The sequence below is a fragment of the Lactuca saligna genome, chromosome 9 (assembly GCF_052625555.1).
Source record: "Lactuca saligna cultivar CGN05327 chromosome 9, ASM5262555v1, whole genome shotgun sequence".
In the NCBI taxonomy this organism is placed as follows: domain Eukaryota; kingdom Viridiplantae; phylum Streptophyta; class Magnoliopsida; order Asterales; family Asteraceae; genus Lactuca; species Lactuca saligna.
In genome coordinates this window covers 76,728,197-76,751,965 of record NC_136425.1, presented here as the reverse complement: position 1 = coordinate 76,751,965, position 23,769 = coordinate 76,728,197, and the positions used below count along the sequence as shown (strand labels likewise).

General features: G+C 33.1%; 2 protein-coding genes and 1 pseudogene across 10 annotated transcripts; all 3 read right to left on the bottom strand.

Moving 5' to 3' along the window:
• Window positions 1–862: 862 nt before the first annotated feature.
• Window positions 863–10,227, bottom strand: LOC145014533 (uncharacterized). 9 transcript variants are annotated; one of them, XR_013665555.1, is made up of 3 exons: window positions 6,543–10,227; window positions 5,434–5,752; window positions 863–998 (listed from the first exon to the last, which is right to left on the bottom strand). XR_013665555.1 is itself a non-coding variant. In XM_078972922.1 (3 exons), the coding sequence occupies exons 1-2, from the start codon at window positions 9,713–9,715 to the stop codon at window positions 6,578–6,580; spliced, it is 2,955 nt and encodes a 984-aa protein (XP_078829048.1). In that variant the 5' UTR covers window positions 9,716–10,227; the 3' UTR covers window positions 5,318–5,752; window positions 6,543–6,577. The 9 variants fall into 9 exon arrangements, 6 of the variants coding, with proteins under 6 accessions (XP_078829048.1, XP_078829047.1, XP_078829043.1 ...); XR_013665553.1 differs by lacking the exon at window positions 863–998 and adding an exon at window positions 2,797–2,905; XR_013665554.1 differs by lacking the exon at window positions 863–998 and adding an exon at window positions 4,805–5,195.
• LOC145016500 (actin-related protein 5 pseudogene) lies at window positions 5,187–5,866 on the bottom strand (annotated as a pseudogene).
• Window positions 10,228–18,306: 8,079 nt separating the features above from the next.
• LOC145015100 (uncharacterized) lies at window positions 18,307–22,926 on the bottom strand. The gene is made up of 2 exons (XM_078973550.1): window positions 22,675–22,926; window positions 18,307–21,878 (listed from the first exon to the last, which is right to left on the bottom strand). The coding sequence occupies exon 2, from the start codon at window positions 21,764–21,766 to the stop codon at window positions 18,455–18,457; it is 3,312 nt and encodes a 1,103-aa protein (XP_078829676.1). The 5' UTR covers window positions 21,767–21,878; window positions 22,675–22,926; the 3' UTR covers window positions 18,307–18,454.
• Between the last annotated feature and the right edge of the window lie 843 nt (window positions 22,927–23,769).

The following is a 23,769-nucleotide window of genomic DNA, read 5'->3' as shown; positions in this document are numbered from 1 at the left end:
ATTTTAATCTCTAAGTATCTTGTGAAAGTTTGGATGGTAATGGAGCTTTGGTTTTTGGTTTGTAACTGTTGTTGGGTTTTTTTTAATCGAATGTGGGTTTTTTTGCTTTTAGTTAATGTAGGGGGTTTTGGATTTGGTGTTATTGTATATGGTTTATATATCAGATCAATTTGTAATGGAGTGGTAACGGTAATGGTAATGGAATGTAGTTTGTTATAGTTTATTGTTGAATTTCTTGAATGTTTTTGAAATGAAATTGTTAAGTATATTGTAAATGCATCTTTAAGATGGTTTTGATTTGCAATTGAAATGTACAATGTTATAAATTGATCTTTGAAGGGTAGTACACAAATTCATTACCAAAATGTGCATACACACCATTACGTGCAAAGTTTTAAAGTTCTTAACACAACCATCATACTAAGTTTCAAAGCAAATAATGATGACACTACTAAACATACATCCATTACATCTTCAAACAAGTACACATTACTTAAGTTTCAAAACACCTACAACACAAACATCCTAATAACTACTAAACATAATTTTTAGCCCCCTCCAACTTCACCATTGCCTCCCTGCCCTTTACATGTTCTGGAATTGTGCCCTTTGTTATGACACTTTGAACAACTGACTACCAGATATTTCCTGCTTAATTTACCAGCTTGGTTGTTTGGCTCATTGCAACATCCCCAAAATCACGGTCAGAAAAGACCGGTTTCATTTATGCTTTTAAAATAATTTCAGAGTAAATCTTTTTGATTTAAAAGAGTTGCGGAATTTGTTCCCAAAAAAATATATGATAAAATAAAGTTTATCAAAGCATTTCATCAAGAGATGCATTTTTATCATATAACAATATTCGGGATGTCATGTTCCGATAAACAGACCAAAAGTATAAACAACAAAAGATAGACCATACAACAGTCACATATAACAACTGGTCTAATATCAAAAGATCTTGATAAGTCATCCAACTTATGTTCTCGCGCCACTACCTGTAATACAACAAAACTGAGTGGGTCAGGCTTGAAAGCCTGGTGAGCATATAGGGTTTTCAACCCACAATAAATAATTATATTTAATTTCTTCAACCAACAATAACCCGATTACCCATTCCCGTTATCCTCACTTTACGTTCGTAAAACAACATCTATTACAAGGGACCTAATCAAGGATTTTCATCGGGACGGACATTACTACAAGGGGTTTCCTCAACAATAGATGTCCTAAAGGAAAACATGAGGGGGATAGAGTACACCGGTGAACACATCGTTCACAACACTTACAGGTTATGAAGCTGCTAGCGTTCCACAAAACTATCTAGAAAGAGTTTGTGGTCGTCATCCAAACTCTGCTAAATGACTAGGTCAACAACAACGACATCGAGGCCTCTCATCAGTTTATCACACATCAACTATCTACCCAAGTTCTACCCAACATTTTGTAGATAACAATATACATGTGCAACTTAAAAACTGATAAGATATTCATTTAATACTCGTTCCAAATATACAGATTCATTCCAAGTAACAGATAATATATATCTATATACACATAGCACGTATTCACTCCGAGATACTTTATATCTATGTGTTAGAAAAAAAAGGAATATACACTCACTTGATTAGAAGATGATCGTACAACACTACGACTTGCAGAAGTAGTATTCTTCGGTAGATCTGGAGGACCTTCACACACTGGGCTTCTCGCAGGCAGAGCTGTGGCTCGAAAACTCTTTTCTTTTTGGGATCTTCGGGCTTCGGGACTCGCTTCGGGTCTCGGGATGATACAAGGGCTTCGGTGGGTTAGAATAGGGCTTAGAGAGGGTATCAGGAGTGGGAGAGTAAGAGAGGAGCAACCTAAATCGGCTGACCCTTGATTTCTATTTATAGGGTGAATTTTCTAGGTTCACGTCGTGAGTTTCTAATGCTCACGTCGTGGGGCTTGATCGTCACTGCATGCGTCACTCATCCACTTGGGTCTGCCAGCTCCAGAAGGGTCAAATCTCTGAATTCACGTCGTGAACACAGTGTTCCCATCGTGAACTCTGACACAGTATCGGGTTTCGTGCCTTGAACTTCAGAAAATCATATCTTTCGCATACGAGTTCCGTTTTCGACGTTCTTTATATGCACGCGTAAATAAAAACAAGATCTACAACTTTCGTTTAGATTCCGTCGGCTAATTTTCACTTTATTTTTATAATATATTTATTATATTATTTTTAGTAGGCCAGAACAGGAAAACCCTGTTAGAAAATCATAACTCCTTCGTCTGACATCCGTTTTCATCTGTCTTTCCGTCGTTGCACTACTATTGATGAAATCTTCAATTCTCATTTAGAAAGTTTTGGCTAAATATCGCTCGATCTCATATTCGAACTTCGGGCTGTCTACTACTAAGTCGAAATTTCGGAAAATCATAATTATCCTCATACGAAGTCAGATTTAGGCGTTCTTTTTATGTACGCTCTCGGTTTAACGTATTCTACGGCTTTCGTTTAGATTACTAAGGCTAGATATCGCTATATCTTAAATTCGTATTTTATGTCATTCAATGTCGTGTTGGTTCTGTCGCGAAACTTCGACAGGTCATAACTTCTTCGTTATAACTCAGATTTCGACATTCTTTATATATTCGGAAAGCTCGTTACGACCACTACCTCTCCATGTATCGATATCGGGCTTATCTAATATTTCATTTTAACTCATATTTTTATCCTTAATTCATTTAAATCACACAATTAAACACAAAACACATAATACTCAAATAGTATATCTTTATTATTTCAAGACGGGTTACAAAGATTAACCTAAACTATTACATCGTTATTAATGAGAATCTCATAAACACGGGCGTTACACTCATCAACACCCTCCTTCTTCTTCTTTAGCCTCCTAACCTACATATATTATATAATATAGTTAAAATTGAATTCATTCCATGTTCACATGTATACTATATATTTGGTTTACTTGAAATACAAACTAGTGTTTTATGTTTTGGTGGAAGTAAAGTGAATGGACAATCACTTTTAGGCCACATTGAACGTCCATTCAATGGATCAATTTTGTTGAAATACATGGCTTTCCATGTTTGATAACTAGGGGTCAGCAAAAACCGCACCGCAACTAAAATTAACCGTAAAAACCACAACCAATAAACCGCAACAACAATAAAAACCTATGGTGATATTTTCTGTTTTCCAAAAACCGCAAACTTGCGGTGCGGTGCGGTAATTAGTTTTCAAAAACCGCAAAAAAACCACACCGCACCGCATATATTTTATACATTTTTTTTATTAATTATTAATATATCAAATATTAAAAATAAGACAGGTTTCATAGACAAAAGATGGATAAATACCAAAAGACAAAAGTGTTGGTTTTTTGTGATGTTAACCTTTGAAAAATGATGAAATTAGACAAATTTAAGATATTTATTGTTAATTACTAATGATTTGACATTTTTAAGATATTAGTTGTTTGTGATTTAAATTTGTTTTCTTATACCTTATGGTTTTTTTATTATTACAAATAATATGTTTGGACTCTTAAAACTGTTTGAGCTCTAAACTGTGGTTAAAAACCACACAAAATTACCACACCAAATCCATATGGTTAATAGCCGCAACAAAAAAAAAAAAAAAAAAAAAAAAAAAAAAAACTAAACTACACCGCAAAAATAACCACCTAACCGAACCGCACCAAACGGTTTTGAAAATGGATTAACCGCATTTGCGGTTAGTGGGGAGGTTTTAGCTAATAACCGCACCGAACCGTATCGCGCTCACCCTTATTGATAACCTATAGCAAGGATGGACCCATTCATCAACATGTGGGGCATTTTCACCGTTTTCAATTTTATCCCATATAGCACAGATAACATGTCTACATGGGAAACATGTAATCTTCCAAAACGTCAATTAAGTTTACCACATATTGATGTGACCATGTGCTTGCCACTTGGTACTTTTCTGCCACATACTTAGCTGCATCAATCTTCTTTTCAACATGCAATGATGCTTTCTATAGTATTGTGTATGTGCATACACATAATGGGTTGTTCGTTTACAAGTATGTATGTGTATACGTTTCGTTTACAGAGTAGACATGGTTGTTTCAAATTACTTTAAATACTAATGGTTAAAAATATAAAGTTAATTTGAATATTAATGGTTAAAAATATGAAGTAAGAAAAAAAAAAGGACTATATATTAACACACTAACCCTTTATCTATTTGGTTTTCTTTTTTCCACCCATCTTGATGAAATTAATAAATATTGTGATTATTTTCTTTGGAATTCAAGATAAGATCCTAAATCATTCAAATAGTATATTCTAGGAATGAGTTAAAAATCCGAAAACCGGAACCTATATAACTGAAAAATGTTTAAATGGGTATTGGGTCTATAATATAGCATTATCCAGGTTCAGTATTCCGGGTCTGGGTATTTCAAGTTTTAGAACCAGATTTGTTAAAAATACTAAAACCGGATTTAATGAACCGGAACGGTTTAGTGGCCCTTGATTTATGTGGGATTCTCACTAAATTCTCTTTTTTTGATTCATTTTTTTCCAATTATTCTAATTCTTTTACATCAATTTTCTATAAAATTTAGAAGAAAATAATAAAGAAATACAAATGGAGTCACTTATGTCAACATCATAGCTTAGTTTCTTCTTTGGCCATTTAAATAGATCAGATATCTATTAATAATAATATATAAATCAATTTATAATACAAAACTTTTAGTTTGATATACAGAATCTATAATAAAACAATTGAAATCACACGTTCAAATATCCTAATTCATATGTACAAGCGTAAGCAAATAAAATACATACTTAAACTGATCAGTTATATATATTACTTATAATATATAAATCAATTTATAATATAAATTTTTTAGTTTAATTTAGAGACTAGAAAAAAAAAAATCTTGGTCAGATAAAATTTTTAGTTTTTCTTTTGTTCCAAAATTCCAGGTTTTTGGTTCCATTTCCAGGTTTTCCGTAACAGTTTCCCGGAACCGGTTCCCATATACCGGTCCATTTCTTGATTCTTATAAATCGTCAATTCCAGTTTCCGGGTCCGGGTAAACCGATCCGAGTTTGGACCCACTTTCATCCCTAGTGTATTCGGTCTATAAAAAATAGACCTATATAGACCTTTTAATCTTTTATATACACTGCATTATATCCAAACAAACATCTTTACCTATTTATCCATTTTACCCACACAAAAAAAAAAAAAAAAAAAAAAAAAAAAAAAAAAAAAAAAAAAAACTGGTACGACAGCAAACTGGAGAAATAGTTAAAAGAAAGTTTGATTATCAAACAAATTAATAATAACCCCAGTTTTCAGCTTTCTCATAGAAATTCATTTTATGAAAAACTTATCGTGAGAAATGCATGGTGAATGCTTACCACGCCATGTGTCAAGTACAGCATCTGATGCTTTAAAGATTCTTGTGGGGGTCCCACATGGCCTCATCATTCTGATTCCGGCTTCTAGACGTTCATTCATTCCAGGGTAAAGACAACTCCCACCGGTTATGAGGACGGAATTGGTGATTCCCATCACCTCTTCTTCCAAATCCAATCTTTGAGCTCTTGATTTCAGCCTTTGCATTGATACCCCAGCCATCTCGTCTAATCCTGCCTGTTCAATTCCGATTAGGTTTGGGTGGAAAATAATCTCCGGGAACCGGAATCTTTCCACTCCGATCAGTATCTGAAAGTCTTCCTGGCATTCAAGGGTAAAACAGTCATTTTACATGTTTTGAGTAATGTTACTTTTATTAAAAAGAAAAAGATTTGGCTTTTCATCTAATAAGGGCATGACAGTCAATTTACACATGTTAGCTGAGCTCTAGGCTTTTATGCCAGCCATTAAGGGTAAAATGGTCAACTACATTTTGGTTAATGCTACTTATATGGATAAAGATTTGGCAATGGTCAGTTTACACTTTTTCGGATGCACCTTATACGAGTAATGGTTTTGCTTCTCAATCAAGGGTAAAACGGTCAATTCACAAAAGATTTGGCCTTCATTTAAGGGTAAAACGGTCTATCATGTATATCTTACTTAACTCAACCATTACTAAAGATGAAGGTGGATCTTTCAGGTATCAATCATTCTTTCAACAAAAGAAGCTGTGTGTAGACTTATAACAAACTTGCTTGGACATACATTATTTATGTTATTAATTCAACATCTCTTTTCAGCATGCAAAGAAACACATTTATTTTTTCAAAATCAAAATTTGGCTCTTCCTCAGAATGAAGAAATAGAATAGGGTCAGGAAGAGAACAAGCCCTTCATCCAAATCAATCAAACAATTAACACAAACATGAATTGACTAAACTGTCCCTCACTTATTTCTTCTATTGTGAGTAAACATGACAGGTGGACATGCATCAACAGGCAAAGAAACACATTTGAATTTTCAAAGTCATAGCATATACAGTACAACAGAATGTTCAAGTAGCTTTAAGAACAATATCAAACTTTTATCAGAAAGTTTCAATTTTACCCAATTTTACCCTTTGTGGCCTGTCACTTTGAATATTAATCTTTCTTCAATTCTGGGAATAAAACAGGAACCAGTTCCAAAAAAACTTCTCTGACCTTCAACCACCACCTTAGCATATCCACAGCTTTCTTTCTCACAGATTCCGAATTCTTAGAATTCAACATAATCCTTTGAATCATTCCCTCCAACACATTATTAGGGAATCTCTCTTTCTCATTCATCCTGAAGAATACTTTCCTTGAACTCCCACCTGCTACCCTAACTGAATAAGTTGAACCCCATGTTGGTTTTGTAACCATTTCTCCACCACCAATATTATCAATTCCTTCGGCATCTTTATTTGGTAACTTTACTTTCTGATTTATAGCTCCAGCCAAGACTATATCAGTTCGAGCTATATCTTTGTAATAGTAACAGAGAAAAGTCTTGATAGACTGTATCACAACAGAATTTGGCTTCAAACCCCAATCTTTTGAAAGCTTCAGCAAAACAACTAAATCATGTGGATTCAGATTTGGGAAATCAGCAATCGTGAAAGTAATATCATCCATAATGTCTCTCCGAACAACAAACTTGAAATTCTGAAACACATTTTCAAAACTTTCGGTTTTCATGACAGACTCAAAGCTTCTGATCATCTTTGGACTCCAGGAATATTCTGAAGGTTTCCCAACAAGAGCATAGAAACGAACAAGTCTTTCGTTATATGACAAATCACCAATATTTTCATTAGTCTTTGGACTCATTATAGGATAGCCATATGCCCTTGGAGATATAGGAAAATCAAATTGCTTTTCCAAAGAATTGATGACTGAGCAGCTTTCTTTGGGAACAAGGTCAAACACAGTATTTTCAGAAAATCCCAAACTTCTTATCAGTTTTATCCTGTTCTCAGTTTCCACTTTTTCTTCTTCAGCAACTCTTTTAACATGCTCAGCATCAAACTTCTCTTGAGAATGATTTCTTTCCTCAGCTCTTCTCTGTCTCAATTCTTCCTTACTTAGCACATCCATCTTTTCTTTTCCTTTTGAAGAACTTGGTTCAGAACCTGATAAAGGCATCGTAGTAACAGCAGTTGAACCAATTAAAAGAGATTTTGATAATGGGAAAGGAATACTCTTTATAAATTGGGTAGAAACGGGAAATACAACAGTGTTTGATATGGTAGATGGTAAGGTATATTCAGAAGATGGAAGAGGAACAAATGTCGAAGGTTGAAATGAAGAAGTACCTTCGGATGATATAAGAATGATCTCTGGATTCTTGAGATTCAATTCCTGACTTTCTACTTCACGACCTTGTTTCAAAGGTGACAAAGATACCTTTGGATTAACAACACTTGTGTAAGAGCGAAGAAACTCAATGTGGGCTAACGCTTTCGTCAACTCACTTTGTAAAGTAATTTCTCTCTGTTTTGCTTCGGTAAGAGATTCATTAAGACTTTTGAGAGAATTCTCATGTTCACTTTTGAGATCACTAAATACCTTGTTAAAAGACTTCTCATTCTCTTCTCTCATCTTCGAGATTTCATCAAGAAGCTTTTTGCACTCATTAAACATAACTTCTTGTACCTTCGTCATTTGGGAATTGATTTCAATATTTACGTGGGATTTAAAAAGATCAAAACCACTCATTAATGAATCAATCTTTTTGTTTTGATCAGAAAGCTTGACTGACCAATCAACAAGCATTTTTTCTTGATTCGAATGTTTGGCAGATTGAGTATTGGAATCAAGAGATTGTAACACAACATTAAGCTTACGATTCAACTTCTTAAAATCTCTTTTAGACATCAACTGATTATCATCTTCATCATCCTCTTCATCAGAATCAACTAAACCTTCACCAAGCGCAGCCATCTCAAAATCATCAACAACATTATCAAAAGAAGGATCCTCCCCGGCCTTAAACACAAATCCAAAAACCTCTTCTTCTTCTTCAGAAATGGTAAGAGGTTCAGATATAGACATTGGTTTGGAAATATGTGTTTCAAAAACAGGTTCTGAAATGGGAGCTTTCTCAACCAATGTTTTTTCAACTGGAGTTGTAGAAGTGGATATCGGAATTGTCTCCACTAAAGAAGTTTTAACTATTGTCTGAGTTGTGGTTATAGGAATATCTTCTTCAAAATTCAAACCACCCTCATATTGTTGCTCATCCTCTTCTTCATCAACAGATTCTTCAACAATCTTTGGTTTCTTCACTCGCTTTGACTTTCTCATAGCTTCAACTTTAACAAATGGAGTTTTTCTTTTCTGAGCAGTCATTCTTGTAACTCTTGCAATCTGAACATCTTCTTGAGGTATTGGTTGAGGTGTTGGTCGAACAGGGTAAGGAATAATAAGAGAAGCCCTATATTGATCCAAAATCTTACTTGGACATTTAATCAAACTTAACATTTCTTCAGGAATCTGACCAACAAAAGAGAAATGAGACTGATCAACTTTGGTTGGAATACTAATTTGATGAATCACCATCTTCGGAACTTCAGACTCTTCAATTGGAATTTTGTGAAATTCATAAGCCTGAGAAACTATTAAAGCCCAAAATCTATGTGAAGAAAGTTCAGTTGCCCTTTTGGAATGTTTGATGCTATCAACAAATTCACCCCAAAGCACAGTAGCAAAATCAACCTTCACACCTTTATATAACCCATACATAAGAGACAATAACTCTTTGGGTCCAGCATCCAATCCACCAGTACGACTTGTTAAGCCACGAAGAATGAATCCAAACAGCAGACTCCAAACAGCAGGAAGTTTGCTCTTTTTGAAATCAGACACCTTCTTCATATAAGGTTCATGACCCATAGAATTGAACATATCAATGAGCTCTTCACTTGTTGGAGTAACATACGGTCCTTCAGTTGGAAGACATAAAAGTTTTGCAAAATCTGTCATAGAAATTGTTGTTCGCTTCCCACCTTGAAGTTCAAAAGAAACTGTATCGTTCACTTTGTTGACAATTGCTGTAGTGAATGCTAGAGTGACGATTCTCCTTGGAATCTCTTTAGCCGTTGACAAAGCTTTATTTAGAAAAGAACATTTCATACATTCCACCATAATCTGAAGATTTTTAGGATACTTATATGGATTCAAAATGGTTTGACAATTGCTTGACTGAGAAGTAAGGGTCGGCATTGAAGAATCTTCACGTTCAGAAACTGCAGTCATTGTTTGGGAATAGCAGATGAAAATCTTGAACTAGGGTTATTGATTTGCTTGAAAGAGTTGGGAATGGTAAAAATAATCTAATATTTCCAAAAAATCCCCATAAGTTCAACAGGCGAAAAAGCGCATTTGACTTTTCAAAGTCATAGCATATGAGTCTTCCTTGGAAGGACAAAATGTAGTTAAGAGAACAAGCACTTCAACGAAAAATATCCATGCTTATCCACAATCATCACATTAACATAACGCATATAAATCACAAATAATGGCTCAAATAGCTTGAAGAAGAATATCAAACTTTTACCCGAAAATTTCAATTTTACCCAATTCTGTAACAAGATTACAATTGTCGACGACGACTTGGCAGCTTGCAGGTATGAGATTGTAGTAATAAAACGCAATGACGACTGACCAAAGCGTGCCCTAATTCTTCCACTGGAACTTTGAAGCGACAAAAGCCGAACTGAACACTCCTGTTCATTTTTCGAAGAAGCCAACACTTACCGAGCGGTTTGTTGACCATAATAAAAACCAATGTCTCAGACCATAGTTTTTAGTTTGTTGACTACATGTTAGCTGAGCCCAATTGGTCCAAATGTCACATGGGATCAGCGTAGTAGTAATATTCTTAGGCCCAAAAAGGCTTGAAAGTTACACCACACACACAAAAAAAAAAAAAAAAAAAAAAAAAAAACTTTTATAACTTTTAGGATTAGTATTATTATGGCTTAACCAATTATAAACTTGATTTTTACCGATTAATTTGGGTAACCCACTTATTGTAACCGGTTGCCGATGTTAAGTAGAAAAGAAAGTTGATAGCACTTTGTGTTTCCACATTAGCTGTCACTGTGGCTGTCTATTAACCCAAACATGGAGCTCACGGTAAACAGTGATGGACGAATAACAACAAACAAGCAAAAAAAATTATTCACTAAAAAGAAGAGCAAACAAAGAAGTAATAAACAAAGATTCTACTAGACAGTTACGTAAGTAATTGTCAAATACAACACTAATAATATAATAATATAATTATGTCGTTTCTAATAATGTAAGATAGTGGGAAAATAAAGTATTATAGTAGTGTCTTGTCTCATAATATAGAATGCGTATTAGTGGTATAGTCTAGTCATGTAAAATAATTGTTAGGTAATATTTGTCGTTTTGTAATAATCATAGGCTCTCCAGAAGAGTCTTTTATCATGTAAAAATAAGAGTTTTGCCCTGAATGAATAAATTAAAGTATCAATGATTTAATCTAAGTTATATATTTTATGGGTAAATTTTTATACATGTAACACAAACCTTTTTGGTTTAGTATCAATGATTTAATAATAGTTAGAATTTAACATATCCTTCACATTTATTTTTTATATTCTCAACACAATTTCAGTTTTGTACTTGTATGTTACATTAACGAGAATGATAAATTTGCAATATATATTTTTTTCATTATTTTCTGTATGAAACATGATAAATGAATGAGAATGATAAATTTGCAATATATTTTTTTTCATTATTTTATGTATGAAACATGATAAATGAATGAGAATGACATATTTGGAATTTTAATTTTGTTTCATTTTTTTTTTTTTTGGAATAAACAAAAATCTGGAAACTAGTTATTTAAAAAAATTAAACTAATAGGATTAATTATCCCTTAAAATTCGGAATTTTCCATATATAACTTCATATTAATTAACTAAAATACTCTTTTATGTTATTATAGGTCCATATTATTCCATTGTAGTAACATATATCCTAAAATTATAGTCTTTAACTTTTTCATCAAATGATCGGAACAGGTTGAAAGCCTTGAAGTTTCTTTTAGGTGTTGTTTGTTTTTCTATAAAAACCTCTTCAAACCACTTATTGCTGCGCGGCGCAGCACACGCGCAGCACTTTCCCTCTCGCAGCAGTTTGTTTTTTGGAAGACTTCAGACTACAAAACTTCTGCGCGTGTGCTGCGTGGCACATCACTTGACTTGCCTCTTCTAACCTCTTCAGCTTTCATTTTTTCTAAGTGTTTTTTTAAGAATTTTTGTGTAACTTTTTAAAAAAAAAAAATTTTAACTTTGATTTTCTTAAATTTTTATTTACGGATGTGATACAATTTATTTTTATAATTTTCACGATGTTTTTAATTTATTTTTTAAAATTTTTTTACCATTTTATTAATAATATTTTCAATTTCTGTTACATTTTTTTTAACGTGTGTAATTTTTTACGAACTTTGTAGACAACGTTTGCAATACTTTCTTATTTTTTTTTTCTTATTTTCTTTTTTAATGTTTTTATTAAATTAATCTTTTTTCTAGAATAAAACTATTAGCTTCTTTTACATTTTTTTTGTTTTTTTTTTATAAAAAGTTTTATATTTTTGTTTTTTACATGTTCTTGTTATTATTATTTCAATGTTTTAAGACTAGAATTATTAAATTTCAATGTTGAGAATTATTTCAATTTATAAAATTAGTTTATTTAAATTTTAGTTTACTGCAGATGTTAAAAAAACAAATATGTTTCTTATTATAGGCTGCAGCCATTTGTTCCACCTCTTCTGCTACAGAGGATTGCAGAGGTGGTCTGCAGACTTTATAAATTTTCGCTTCGAAAAAACAAACAGCACCTTAGTCCTTATCCAATGTGTCTTAACACACCATCTATGCTTAATGATGGTAAGTTGCCATGCTTCTAAAATACAACTAACTTCTTATAATAATCAACTAGCAATATTTTTTGCCCCCTCTCATAGCCTTCTTATTTTTAGAAGAAAGAAGAAAAGATTTATAAAGATCTTTCAATTTTTATATTTTATAAAACTTATGTACATTTATTTTAAGAACAAAACCCTTTTAGTCCAAAGGATGTACACGAATTTATCATATCTTATGATACAAGTTTGATACTTAATATTAAAAATTATTATTTTAACAAATTATTAATTTCCATTTAATTGCAAGAAATATAAATATTTATCAACAATCAAATTCTAATAAATATTCAAGTTGTATTTACTTGTTATTGAAATTATTAGTATGAATATATTCTAAAAAGAGAAATTAAATATCCTCCTATTGATATTCCATGTGCGTTTTTTCCCATCATTTGATTGTTCCATCCGAAAAAGCGTCTCCATCTCTTCCGTTCTTCCTATCACTACCATCTGCACATCAAGCATGTATCTCCTTCTTTTCCTTCCATCGAGTTTGATGTATTTGCTTGTGTATCTCATAAATCTTCAACAAAATTAAAAAAAAAATGGTAAAAAGAAAAATGAGTTTGATGTATTTGCTTTTGTATCTCATCATCAATCTTCAATAAAATCAAAAAATGGTAAAAAGAAAAATAATGGCGAACAAGAGTACCTTGTTGTAGGTTTCTATAAAGAAAAGATTCATATTAGTATCCCATACTTTTCAATAGCTTTTGTATCTTCTCATTTATATAGTGATCCTATTTTAATATTTGGATGAATTGGGCTAACATGTTAGGTGCCCAACAAACTAAAAATTCCGGTCTCAAAAAGTAGGTTTACTATGCTCACAATTACTCTGTGAAAGAAGGATGAACAAAGACTCATATGCTATGACTTTGAAAAGTCAAATGCAGTTTATTAGCCTGTTGAATTATGTAGAATTTTTGGAAATATTAGATCATTTTACTTTTCTCCCAACTATCTCAAGCAATTCAATACCTCTAGTTTCAAATTTTCATTTGCTATTTCCAAACAATGAATGCAGTTTCTGATCGTGTTTCTTTTGAAGAAGAGTCTTCAATGCCGACCTTTACTTCTCAGTCAAGCCATTTTGAATCCATCAAAATATCCTAAATCTCTTCAGATTATGGTGGAATGTATGAAATGTTCTTTTCTAAATAAATCTTTGTCAATAGCTATGAGAATCGTCACTCTAGCATTCACTACAACAATTGTCAACAAAATGAATGATAGGGTTTATTTGAACTTCAAGGTAGAAAGCGCATAACCATGTCTAAGGGCTAAGGCAAAGGTTGCAAAGATTTTATGTCTTCCAACTCAAGGAACGTATGTTATTCCGACACGTCAAGAGCTCAGTGATATGTTCAGTACTATGGATCATGACCTTACATGAAGAGGGTGTCTGGTTTCAGAAAGAACAGACTTATTGCTTGTTTGGAGTCTTCTATTTGGTTTTTTTCTTTGTGGTTTAACAAGTCGACCTTGTGGATTAGATTCTGGATGCAAAGAGTTATATGCTTTTATGTATGGGTTGTATAAAGGTGTGATTTTGGATTTTGCTACGGTGTTTTAAAGTGAATTTTTTGATAGCATCAAACATTTCAAAAGGGTAATTGAACTTTCTGCACATAAATTTTGGGGTTTAATAGTTTCTCAGGCTTATGAATTTCATAAAATTCCAATTGAAGAGTTTCAAGTTGCGAAGATGGTGTTTCATCAAATTAGTATTCCAACCAAAGTTGATATGTCTTATTTTTCCGTTGTTGGTCAGATTCGTGAAGAAGTGTTGAGTTTGAGTAAAAGTCCAAGTAAGATTTTGGATCAATATAGGGCTTCTCTTATTATTCTTTATCCTGTTGGACCAACGCCTCAAGAAGAAGATGTTCAGATTACAAGAATGACTGCGAAGAAAAGAAAAACTCCATTTGTTAAGCCTGAAATGGGGGAACCTGAAGTTATGAAAAAGTCAAAGTGAGTCAAGAAACCAAATATTGTTGAAGAACCGGTTGTCAAAGAAGAGAAAGGACAACAACATCAGGGTGGTTTGAATTTGAAGAAGATATTCCTATAACCACAACTCAAACAATTGTCAAAACTGCTTTATTGGAGACAATTCGATGTTTGTTGCTACAACTTGAACTCATGTTGAAACTACATTGGTTGAGATAGTTCCCATTTCAAAACCTGTTTTTGAAACACATTTCCAAACCAATGTCTATCTCTGAACCTCTAACCACTTCTAAAGAGGAAGAGGCTCATGGATTTGTGTTTAAGGCCAGGGAAGATCTTTCTTTTGATGATGTTGTCAATGATTTTGAGATGGTTGCTTTTGGTGAATTCTTGGTTAATTCTGATGAAGAGGATGACAAAAATGATAACCACTTGATGCTAAAAGAGATTTCAAGAAGTTGAATCGTAAACTTAATGTTCTATTACGATCTCTTAATTCCAATACTTAATTTGCCCGACATTTGAATCAAGAAAAAATACTTGCTGATTGGTAAGTCATGCTTTCTGATCAAAACAAAAATATTGATTTATTAGAGAATGGTTTTGACCTTTTTAAAGCTCACATAAATATTGAAACCAAGTCCCAAATGACGAAGATACAATAAGTTATTTTTGATGAATGCAAAAAGCTTCTTGATGAAATCTCGAAGATGAGAGAAAAGAATAAGAAATCTTTAAACAAGGCATTTGGTGATCTCAAAAGTGAACATGAAAATCCTCTCTAAAGTCTAAATAAATCTCTTACTGAAGCAAGAGAAATTACTTTACAGAATGAGTTAACGAAAACAATAGCCTGTATTGAGTTTCTTCGTTTTTACTCTAATGTTGTTCATCCAGCAGAACTTGCAAAGCATGTCAAGGCTCAAATGGCTAATGCCATAAATCTCACTATGAAGATGGTTGCATCTCATCTCAAGCCTCTACAACTTGTTATCAAAACATACCCAAGGAGTGTTCTGAAGGTATCTTTGTCACATTTGAAACAAGGGGGCGGAGAAGGAGAAAGTCAGGGTTTCAATCTCAAGATTCCAGAAATCATTCTTATATCATCCGAAGGTATTTCTTCAGTTCAACCTTTGATATTTTTACCAACATCTTCGACATTTGTTACTATTCCATCTTCTGAATCTACCTTTCTTGCAACATTACCATCTACCATATCAAACATTGTTGCATTTCCTGTTTCTACCCAATTCACAAAGAGTATTCCTTTGCCATTATCAAAACCTCTTTCAATTGGTTCAACTGATGTTACTTTAATGCCTTCATCAAGTTCTGAACCAAGTTCTTTAAAAGGAAAAGAAATGATGAAAGTGCTAAGGAAGAATTAAAACAGAAAAAACAAAGTAGTTCTCAAGTGAATTTTGATGCAGATTACACTAAGAAAGTTGCTGAATAAGAAAAAGTGGAAGCTGAGAATAACGGTAAAATTGATAAGAAGTGTGGGATTTTCTAAAAACAGTGTGTTTAACCCTGTTCCAAAAGAAAGCTGCTCAATTATCAATTTTTTAGAAAAACAATTTGATTTTCCTATATCTCGAAGCGCATATGGCTATCTTATAATGGGTCTAAGGATTAATGAAAATATTGGTGTTTTACATATAACAAAAGACTTGTTCGTATCTATGCTCTTGCTGGGAAACTGTCAAAATGTTCCTGGAGTCCAAAGATGATCGAAAAGGTTGAGTCTGTCATGAAGACCAAAAGTTTTGAAAATGCGTTTCAGAATTTCAAGTTTGTTGTTCGGAGAGACATTATGGATGTTATTTCTTTCTCGATTGGTGATTTCCCAAATTTGAATCCGCATGATTTAGTTGTTTTACTGAAGTTTTCAAAAGACTGGGGTTTTAAGGCAAAATCTATCGTGATGTAGTATATCAAGACTTTTCTCTATTGCTATTACAAAGATATAGCTCGAACTGATATAGTATTGGATGGAGCTATAAATCATAAAGTAAAATAACCAAATAGAGATGCTGAGAGAATTGATGATTTTGGTGCTGGAGAAATGACTACAGAACCAACATGGGGTTCGACTTATTCAGTTAGGGTAGCAAGTGGTAGATAAGGAAAGTATTCTTTGGGATGAATGAGAAAGAGAGATTCCCTAATAATGTGTTGGAGGGAATGGTTCCAAGGACCAAGCTTGTAAACATGGCAATATACAAAAAGTTGAAGGGGTGGACGTTATCGTTGTTCAAACTTGAGGGAATAAAAGTGACATTTTACAAAATAACTGGGTGGAAAGTGCCATTTTATTAAGAATGGGGTGGAAAGTGTCATTCTACAAAATAAGGGGAAGAAGATTGGCAATATATGAAAGTCTAGGGACCAAATGTGTCAACATAAGAAACTTTTGTGGCCAAAATATAAAAGAAGAAAGTATGAAAACACAAAACTATACTATAATAATTATTTGTTTTTATCATCGTTTTACCATATTTTAACCATCCTTATTTCATAGCTTTTGGTGTTGATGCTGCTTTCGGCTATTAAGTACAATCAAAAACTTGGAATTTGTGATAGATGTTCTTGCAATTTGCTGAGGATTTTCCACATGCCATGTGATTCTCATATAGGGCTAAATGCAAGAAATAGCAACATACATTCATTTATATGTGTATTATAGCATCTAATATCCAGTTTCTTCTATACAATTTACGTTATTGCACTACCAAATTATGTCTTATTAAGGGATAGTACTTTGAAAAATCTACATAATTATAGCATTGCAGTTTCGATCTTTTTCTTTTTATGACATTATTACTTTTATAAAATCTACCAAAAATTATAAATAATTTCTTTATAATTTGGATGACATTGCTATACCCGTGTAGGTCTTTTATTACAATGTTGTAATAAGAACATATGAAAGTAGGATTCTATAATAAACAAACCAATGAAAGTAAGTTGCTATTTTTTGCATTTAGAGGTGAAAAATCCAACGTATAAAATACTTGTTTTGGAGTCTAGAGTTAGCATGTCATCTGGAATATCAATAAGGGTATATTTTTCTGTTGCAAAAGGATCATGTATCTCTTCAGTTTCATCTTGCTCTCCTTTAGCTTTCATTAATAATTGAGTTACTTTAAAAATAGAAGATTCAATTTCTTGTTTAGAGACATAACCAGTCTGAACCAGGAAAGCTAGATTATGATTTCCATTTACATGTCTAAGTTGTTGTATAAGAAATTCCAAAACCTTTAATTCATTTAATTTTGAAGATCTTTTTGCCTCAACCATTTCCCATGTCGGACATATTTACATAACATGTACAAACAAGACACATCATGTTGTACTATGGACTTAGAGTGGGGCTGATGTTAATGGAACAAAAGTTATTTTTATTTATTTATGTATTTATTTTTGATTGCTCCAGAACAGGTGCAATCAAAGTACTTTAGCAAAGCAGTATCATGGTCACTAACAATTGTCACTGTTTCCCCTGCATAAAGAAAACAGAAAAAATGGTTATCAACAGATTTTGAAATCCTCAATGTAGCTAATCAGGCAACCTTAATCCTCAATATACGTTCTTGAATCAATTCCCTCATCTTAACAAGAATTGCAATTATTATCAGTTATGTGTACTATTTATTAAAGCCCTAAAGATTATGAAATCCTCAATGTAACTCATCAGGCAATATTAATGAATATTAAAAAAAATTGCTAGACATACAAACATAGTAGCAACATCAACATACCCAAAGGCACATATACATTACAAATGATGGTTCAGGTAGCTTGAAGAACAATATTAAACTTTTATCAGAAAATTTTAATTTTACCCAATTCTGCAACTTTCAAGCACCCAAAGTCTTCACGGAACATTGCTTGTTTATCTTTTATTTTTCACAGATGATGCTAACAGTGGACAGGGCGGTTTGCTGAGTAAAGTTAAACCACTATTTGAGACCGGGTTCGTGGGCCACCTATCATGTTAGGACCTAAACTTTGGAAGTCTTGACTGCCACAACCACTTCGACACTCAAAAATGACAGTCACTTTGGATATTAATCTTTCATCAAATCTGGGAATAAAACAGGAGCCAATTCCAACAAAACTTCTCTGATCTTCAACCACCATCTTAGCATATCCACAGCTTTCTTTCTCACAGATTCTGAATTCTTAGAATTCAACATAATCCTTTGAATTATTCCCTCCAACACGTTATTAGGGAACCTCTCTTTCTCATTCATCCTGAAGAATACTTTTCTTGATCTACCACCTACTACCTTAACTGAATAAGTCGAACCCCATGTTGGTTTTGTAACAATTTCTCCAGCACCAATATTATCAATTCCTTCAGCCTCTTTATTTGGTAACTTTACTTTCTGATTTATAGCTCCAGCCAAGACTATATCAGTTCGAGCTATGTCTCTGTAATAGTAACAGAGAAAAGTCTTGATAGAGTGCATCGCAACAGAATTTGGGTCTTTTAAGAGCTTCAATAGAACAATTAAATCATGTGGATTCAAATTTGGGAAATCGGCAATCGTGAAAGTAATATCATCCATAATGTCTCTCCGAACAACAAACTTGAAATTCTGAAACACATTTTCAAAACTTTCGGTTTCTATGACAGACTCAACGCTTCTGATAATCTTTGGACTCCAGGAATATTCAGAAGGTTTCCCAACAAGAGCATAGAAACGAACAAGTCTTTCGTTATATGACAAATCACCAATATTTTCATTAGTCTTTGGACTCATTATAGGATAGCCATATGCCCTTGGAGATATAGGAAAATCAAATTGCTTTTCCAAAGAATTGATAACTGAGCAGCTTTCTTTGGGAACAAGGTCAAACACAGTATTTTCAGAAAATCCCAGACTTCTTATCAAGTTTACCCTATTCTCAGCTTCCACTTTCTCTTCTTCAGCAACTCCTTTAATGTACTCTGCATCAAAATTCAATTGGGAACGGTTTCTTTCCTCAACTTTTCTCTGTCTCAATTCTTTCTTACTTAGCACTTCCATATTTTCTTTTCCTTTTGAAGACATTGGTTCAGAACTTAATAAAAGCATTGTAGTAACAGCAGTTGAACCAATTGAAAGAGGTTTTGATAATGGCAAAGGAATACTCTTTGTGAATTGAGTATAAACAGGAAATGCAACATTGTTTGATATGGTAGATGGTAAGGTTGCAAGAAACGTAGCTTCAGAAGACGGAACAGAAGAAGTACCTTCGGATGATATAAGAATGATCTCTGGAGTCATGAGATTGAATTCCTGACTTTCTCCTCCCCCTTGTTTAGAAGGTGACAAAGATACCTTCGGAACACTGTTTGGGTATGCTTCGATAACAGGTTGTAGAGACTTGAGATGAGATGCAACCATTTGAGTCTCAACCTGCTTTGCAAGTTCTTCTGGATTAACAACATTCGTGTAAGAACGAAGAAACTCGATATGGGCTAACGCTTTCGTCAACTCATTTTGTAAAGTAATTTCTCTCTGTTTCGCTTCAGTAAGAGATTCATATAGACTTTTGAGAGAATTTTCATGTTCACTTTTGAGATCACTAAATGCCTTGTTTAAAGACTTCTCATTCTCTTCTCTCATCTTTGAGATTTCATCAAGAAGCTTTTTGTACTCATTAAACATAACTTCTTGTACCTTCGTCATGTGGGACTTGGTTTCAATATTTATGTGATCTTTAAAAAGATCAAAACCAGTTGTTAATGAATCAATCTTTTTGTTTTGATCAGAAAGTGTGACCGACCAATCAGCAAGCATTTTTTCTTGATTCGAATGTTGGGCAGACTGAGTATTGGAATCAAGAGATCGTAATACAACATTAAGCTTACGATTTAACTTCTTAAAATCTCTTTTAGACATCAACTGATTATCATCTTCATCGTCTTCTTCATCAGAAGCAACAAAGTCTTCACCAAGAGCAGCCATCTCAAAATCATCGACAACATCATCAAAAAAAGGATCTTCCCCGGCCTTAAACACATATCCATCAATCACTTCCTCTTCTTCATCTATAAAAACATTCCCTAATGTATTCTTTAAAGGTCTTTCAGAAATTGTAGCTTCCGAATGATCTGAAGTAGAAATATGAGTTTCAGACGTGGTCAAATGTTCAAAGATAGACATTGGTTCAGAAATAGAGTTTTCGACAACGGGTTCTGAAATGGGTACTGTCTCAATCAATGTAGTTTCGACTGGAATTGTAACAGTAGACATCAAAATTGTCTCCACTAAAGAAGTGACAATTGTTAGAGCTGTGGTTATAGAAATATCCTCTTCAAAATTCAAACCACCCTGATGTTGTTGCATGTCCTCTTCTTCAACAACCGGTTCTTCAACAATCCTTGGTTTCTTGACTCGCTTTGACTTTTTCATAAATTCAGTTTTAACATCTGTCGAACCAAGTTTACTCTTAACACGTGGAGTTTTTCTTTTCTTCCTAATCATTTTTGTAAGTTTAACATCTTCTCCTTCTTGAGGTGCAGGTCGAACAGGGTAAGGAATGATAAGAGAAGCCCGGTATTGATCCAAAATCTTACTTGGACGTTTAATCAAACTCAACATTTCTTCAGGAATCTGACCAACAAAAGAGAAATTAGATTGATCAACTTTGGTTGGAATACTAATTTGATGAATCACCATCTTCGGAACTTCAGACTCTTCAATTGGAATTTTGTGAAATTCATAAGCCTGAGAAACTATTAAGGCCCAAAATCTATGTGAAGAAAGTTCAGTTGCCCTTTTGGAATGTTTGATGCTATCAACAAATTCATTCCAAAGCACAGTAGCAAAATCAACCTTCACACCTTTATATAACCCATACATAAGAGACAATAACTCTTTAGGTCCAGCATCCAATCCACCAGTACGACTTGTTAAGCCACGAAGAATGAAACCAAATAGCAGACTCCAAACAGCAGGAAGTTTGCTCTTTTTGAAATCAGACACCTTCTTCATATAAGGTTCATGACCCATAGAATTGAACATATCAATAAGCTCTTGACTTGTTGGAGTAGCATACGGTCCTTGAGTTGGAAGACATAAAAGTTTTGCAAAATTTGTCTTAGAAATTGTTGTTCGCTTCCCACCTTGAAGTTCAAAAGAAACTGTATCATTCGCTTTGTTGACAATTGCTGTAGTGAATGCTAGAGTTACGATTCTCATTGGAATCTCTTTAGCTGTTGACAAAGCTCTATTTAGAAAAGAACATTTCATACATTCCACCATAATCTGAAGAGATTCAGGATACTTGGATGGATTCAAAATGGCTTGACAATTGCTTGACTGAGAAGTAAGAGTCCGCAATGAAGACTCTTCTTCAAAAGAAACATGATTAGAAACTACAGCCATTGTTTGAAAGTAGCAAACAAAATTAAACTAGGGTTTTTAAATTGCTTGAGATAGATTAGATGGGGAAAAGTGAAAATGGATGTCCCATCAACCGTATATAATCCAGCTGGCTCTGCATAAAAAAATTACCTTTGAGATGAGTTACACTTATAAAACTATCGAAGATATATGATATTAACATAATCCAAAGTATCACAACTTTGTTTTGGAATATTTCTATTTTTATAAAAGAAAAGGACAAATGGAAAAATACCACTAGACTCTATACCAATTTGATAAGCAATAACAGAGAATCAAAGGAAAAACAGATGAAATGATGATAAATTGTTGCTGGATTGAATGAATTTCACAAGAAACCCTCACACATGTCTAACTGCCTCTAACCAACTCAAACATGAATTGACTAAACTGCCCCTAACTTATTTCTTCTATTATAAGTAAACTAACAGGTGGACGTGCGTCAAAATCATACAAGCATACTATTTGCAGCTTAAAGATTGTTTCTTGCTAATCATATACTAACTAAAAATGAAGGTGGATCAAGCTTACATTCTTAAACCAATTTGGGAGGTATCTTAAGAAGATTGCCTATCATTTGAAGTATTTAACCTACTATGAATTAAATGTACTATCAATCATGTCTCCTCTTCAAACCTAGAAAAAGAAAAACAGATAGAAGAGCTCTAGATCCAAATTTTAAGGCAGTTAATACTTAGTAGTAAGGACTTTGTCAACCTCGATGAACATCACACAACTGCTAGACAAACTGCTTATGAAATCTAATTTCTCACACATTCTCTTTTTCAATCTGTCAGGACGGAGTAAAGGAAAAAAACTTCACATGTAATATTTCAAAAAATTCCAAATAAGTTCAACGGTTGGGCAGTATCAGAAATTTTCAATTGTACCCAATTCTGAAACAAGATGCGCTATTATTCGATGATGATTGAGCAGCTTGCAGGTTTGAGATTGTAATCTGATTGCCTCTGCGTTTGCGACAAGAACGGAATTTACTTTATTTAACTCACAGGTTTGATCACAAAAAAGAACTTAGACTGATGATGCAGGGAAAGCGTGCCCTAACTTCTTCCACTTGAACTCTCAAGCGACCAAAGTCGAAACTGAACACCTGTCCATCTTTCACAGAAGTAGCCAACAGTAGACTAGACCAGACACTTTGATCGGTATGATTAGAGCCGTTCACTGTTCGGTTAAAACCACGATATCGGATTGATATTCGGAATTTTGGAATTGAATTATTATTTTGGATTTTTAGATTGGTTTTGATTTATAAAATAAGAATTGAATAGTCCAAAAAAAACTAATAAAAAAATATTAACATGTATTTTCTCTTAAAAGTTTTGTATCTATAAAATAGTTAACTATAATATATCTTATTAATTGTTTATAAATTTCAAATCACAACTAAATTATTTATTTTTTTTCTTGTGTAACGTTGAGTAATATTATAATTACTAGTATTTGAGCATGCGCTCTACCACGGGTTTTTACATGTTTTAAATAAGAATTGATTAAACCGGTATAGCATATCACATATAAGACGTAAAAATTATTAAAAAAATAAGTTTAAAAAACTTTTGATTAAATCTTGGAAGAAAACAGTAAAAAAAATTAAATTAGGGAAGAAAAGATGAATGTATGGAAAAAAAAACGAAGAAAAAAAGCACATTATTGAAAATTGTAAAAAACCAAAATATTTGGTCGGATTTTGATATGATTCATAATGGTTCCATAAATAAGTAATATTTTTTTTCTCGAAAAATCCAAGTTTTAAAATTTATTTGTTGTATGATAATGGGCTACAAAACAACAAAAAATTATAAGAAATAAGTGTAAGTGATTTTACCAAAAAAGAGTCAAGAGAGTATTTTTATAATTTGTATGTATTGTGAATAAAAGAAAAAAATGAAGGGGCCATTTCTATAAATTTGTATTCACTTTTAAACAAATTCAATATAATTGGATGATTTATGAATAAAAAG

Coding starts and splice junctions, on each gene's coding strand:
- LOC145014533 (XM_078972917.1), bottom strand. CDS start 9,715: ATGACTGCAGTTTCTGAACGTGAAGATTCTTCAATGCCGACCCTTACT.
- LOC145015100 (XM_078973550.1), bottom strand. CDS start 21,766: ATGGCTGTAGTTTCTAATCATGTTTCTTTTGAAGAAGAGTCTTCATTG.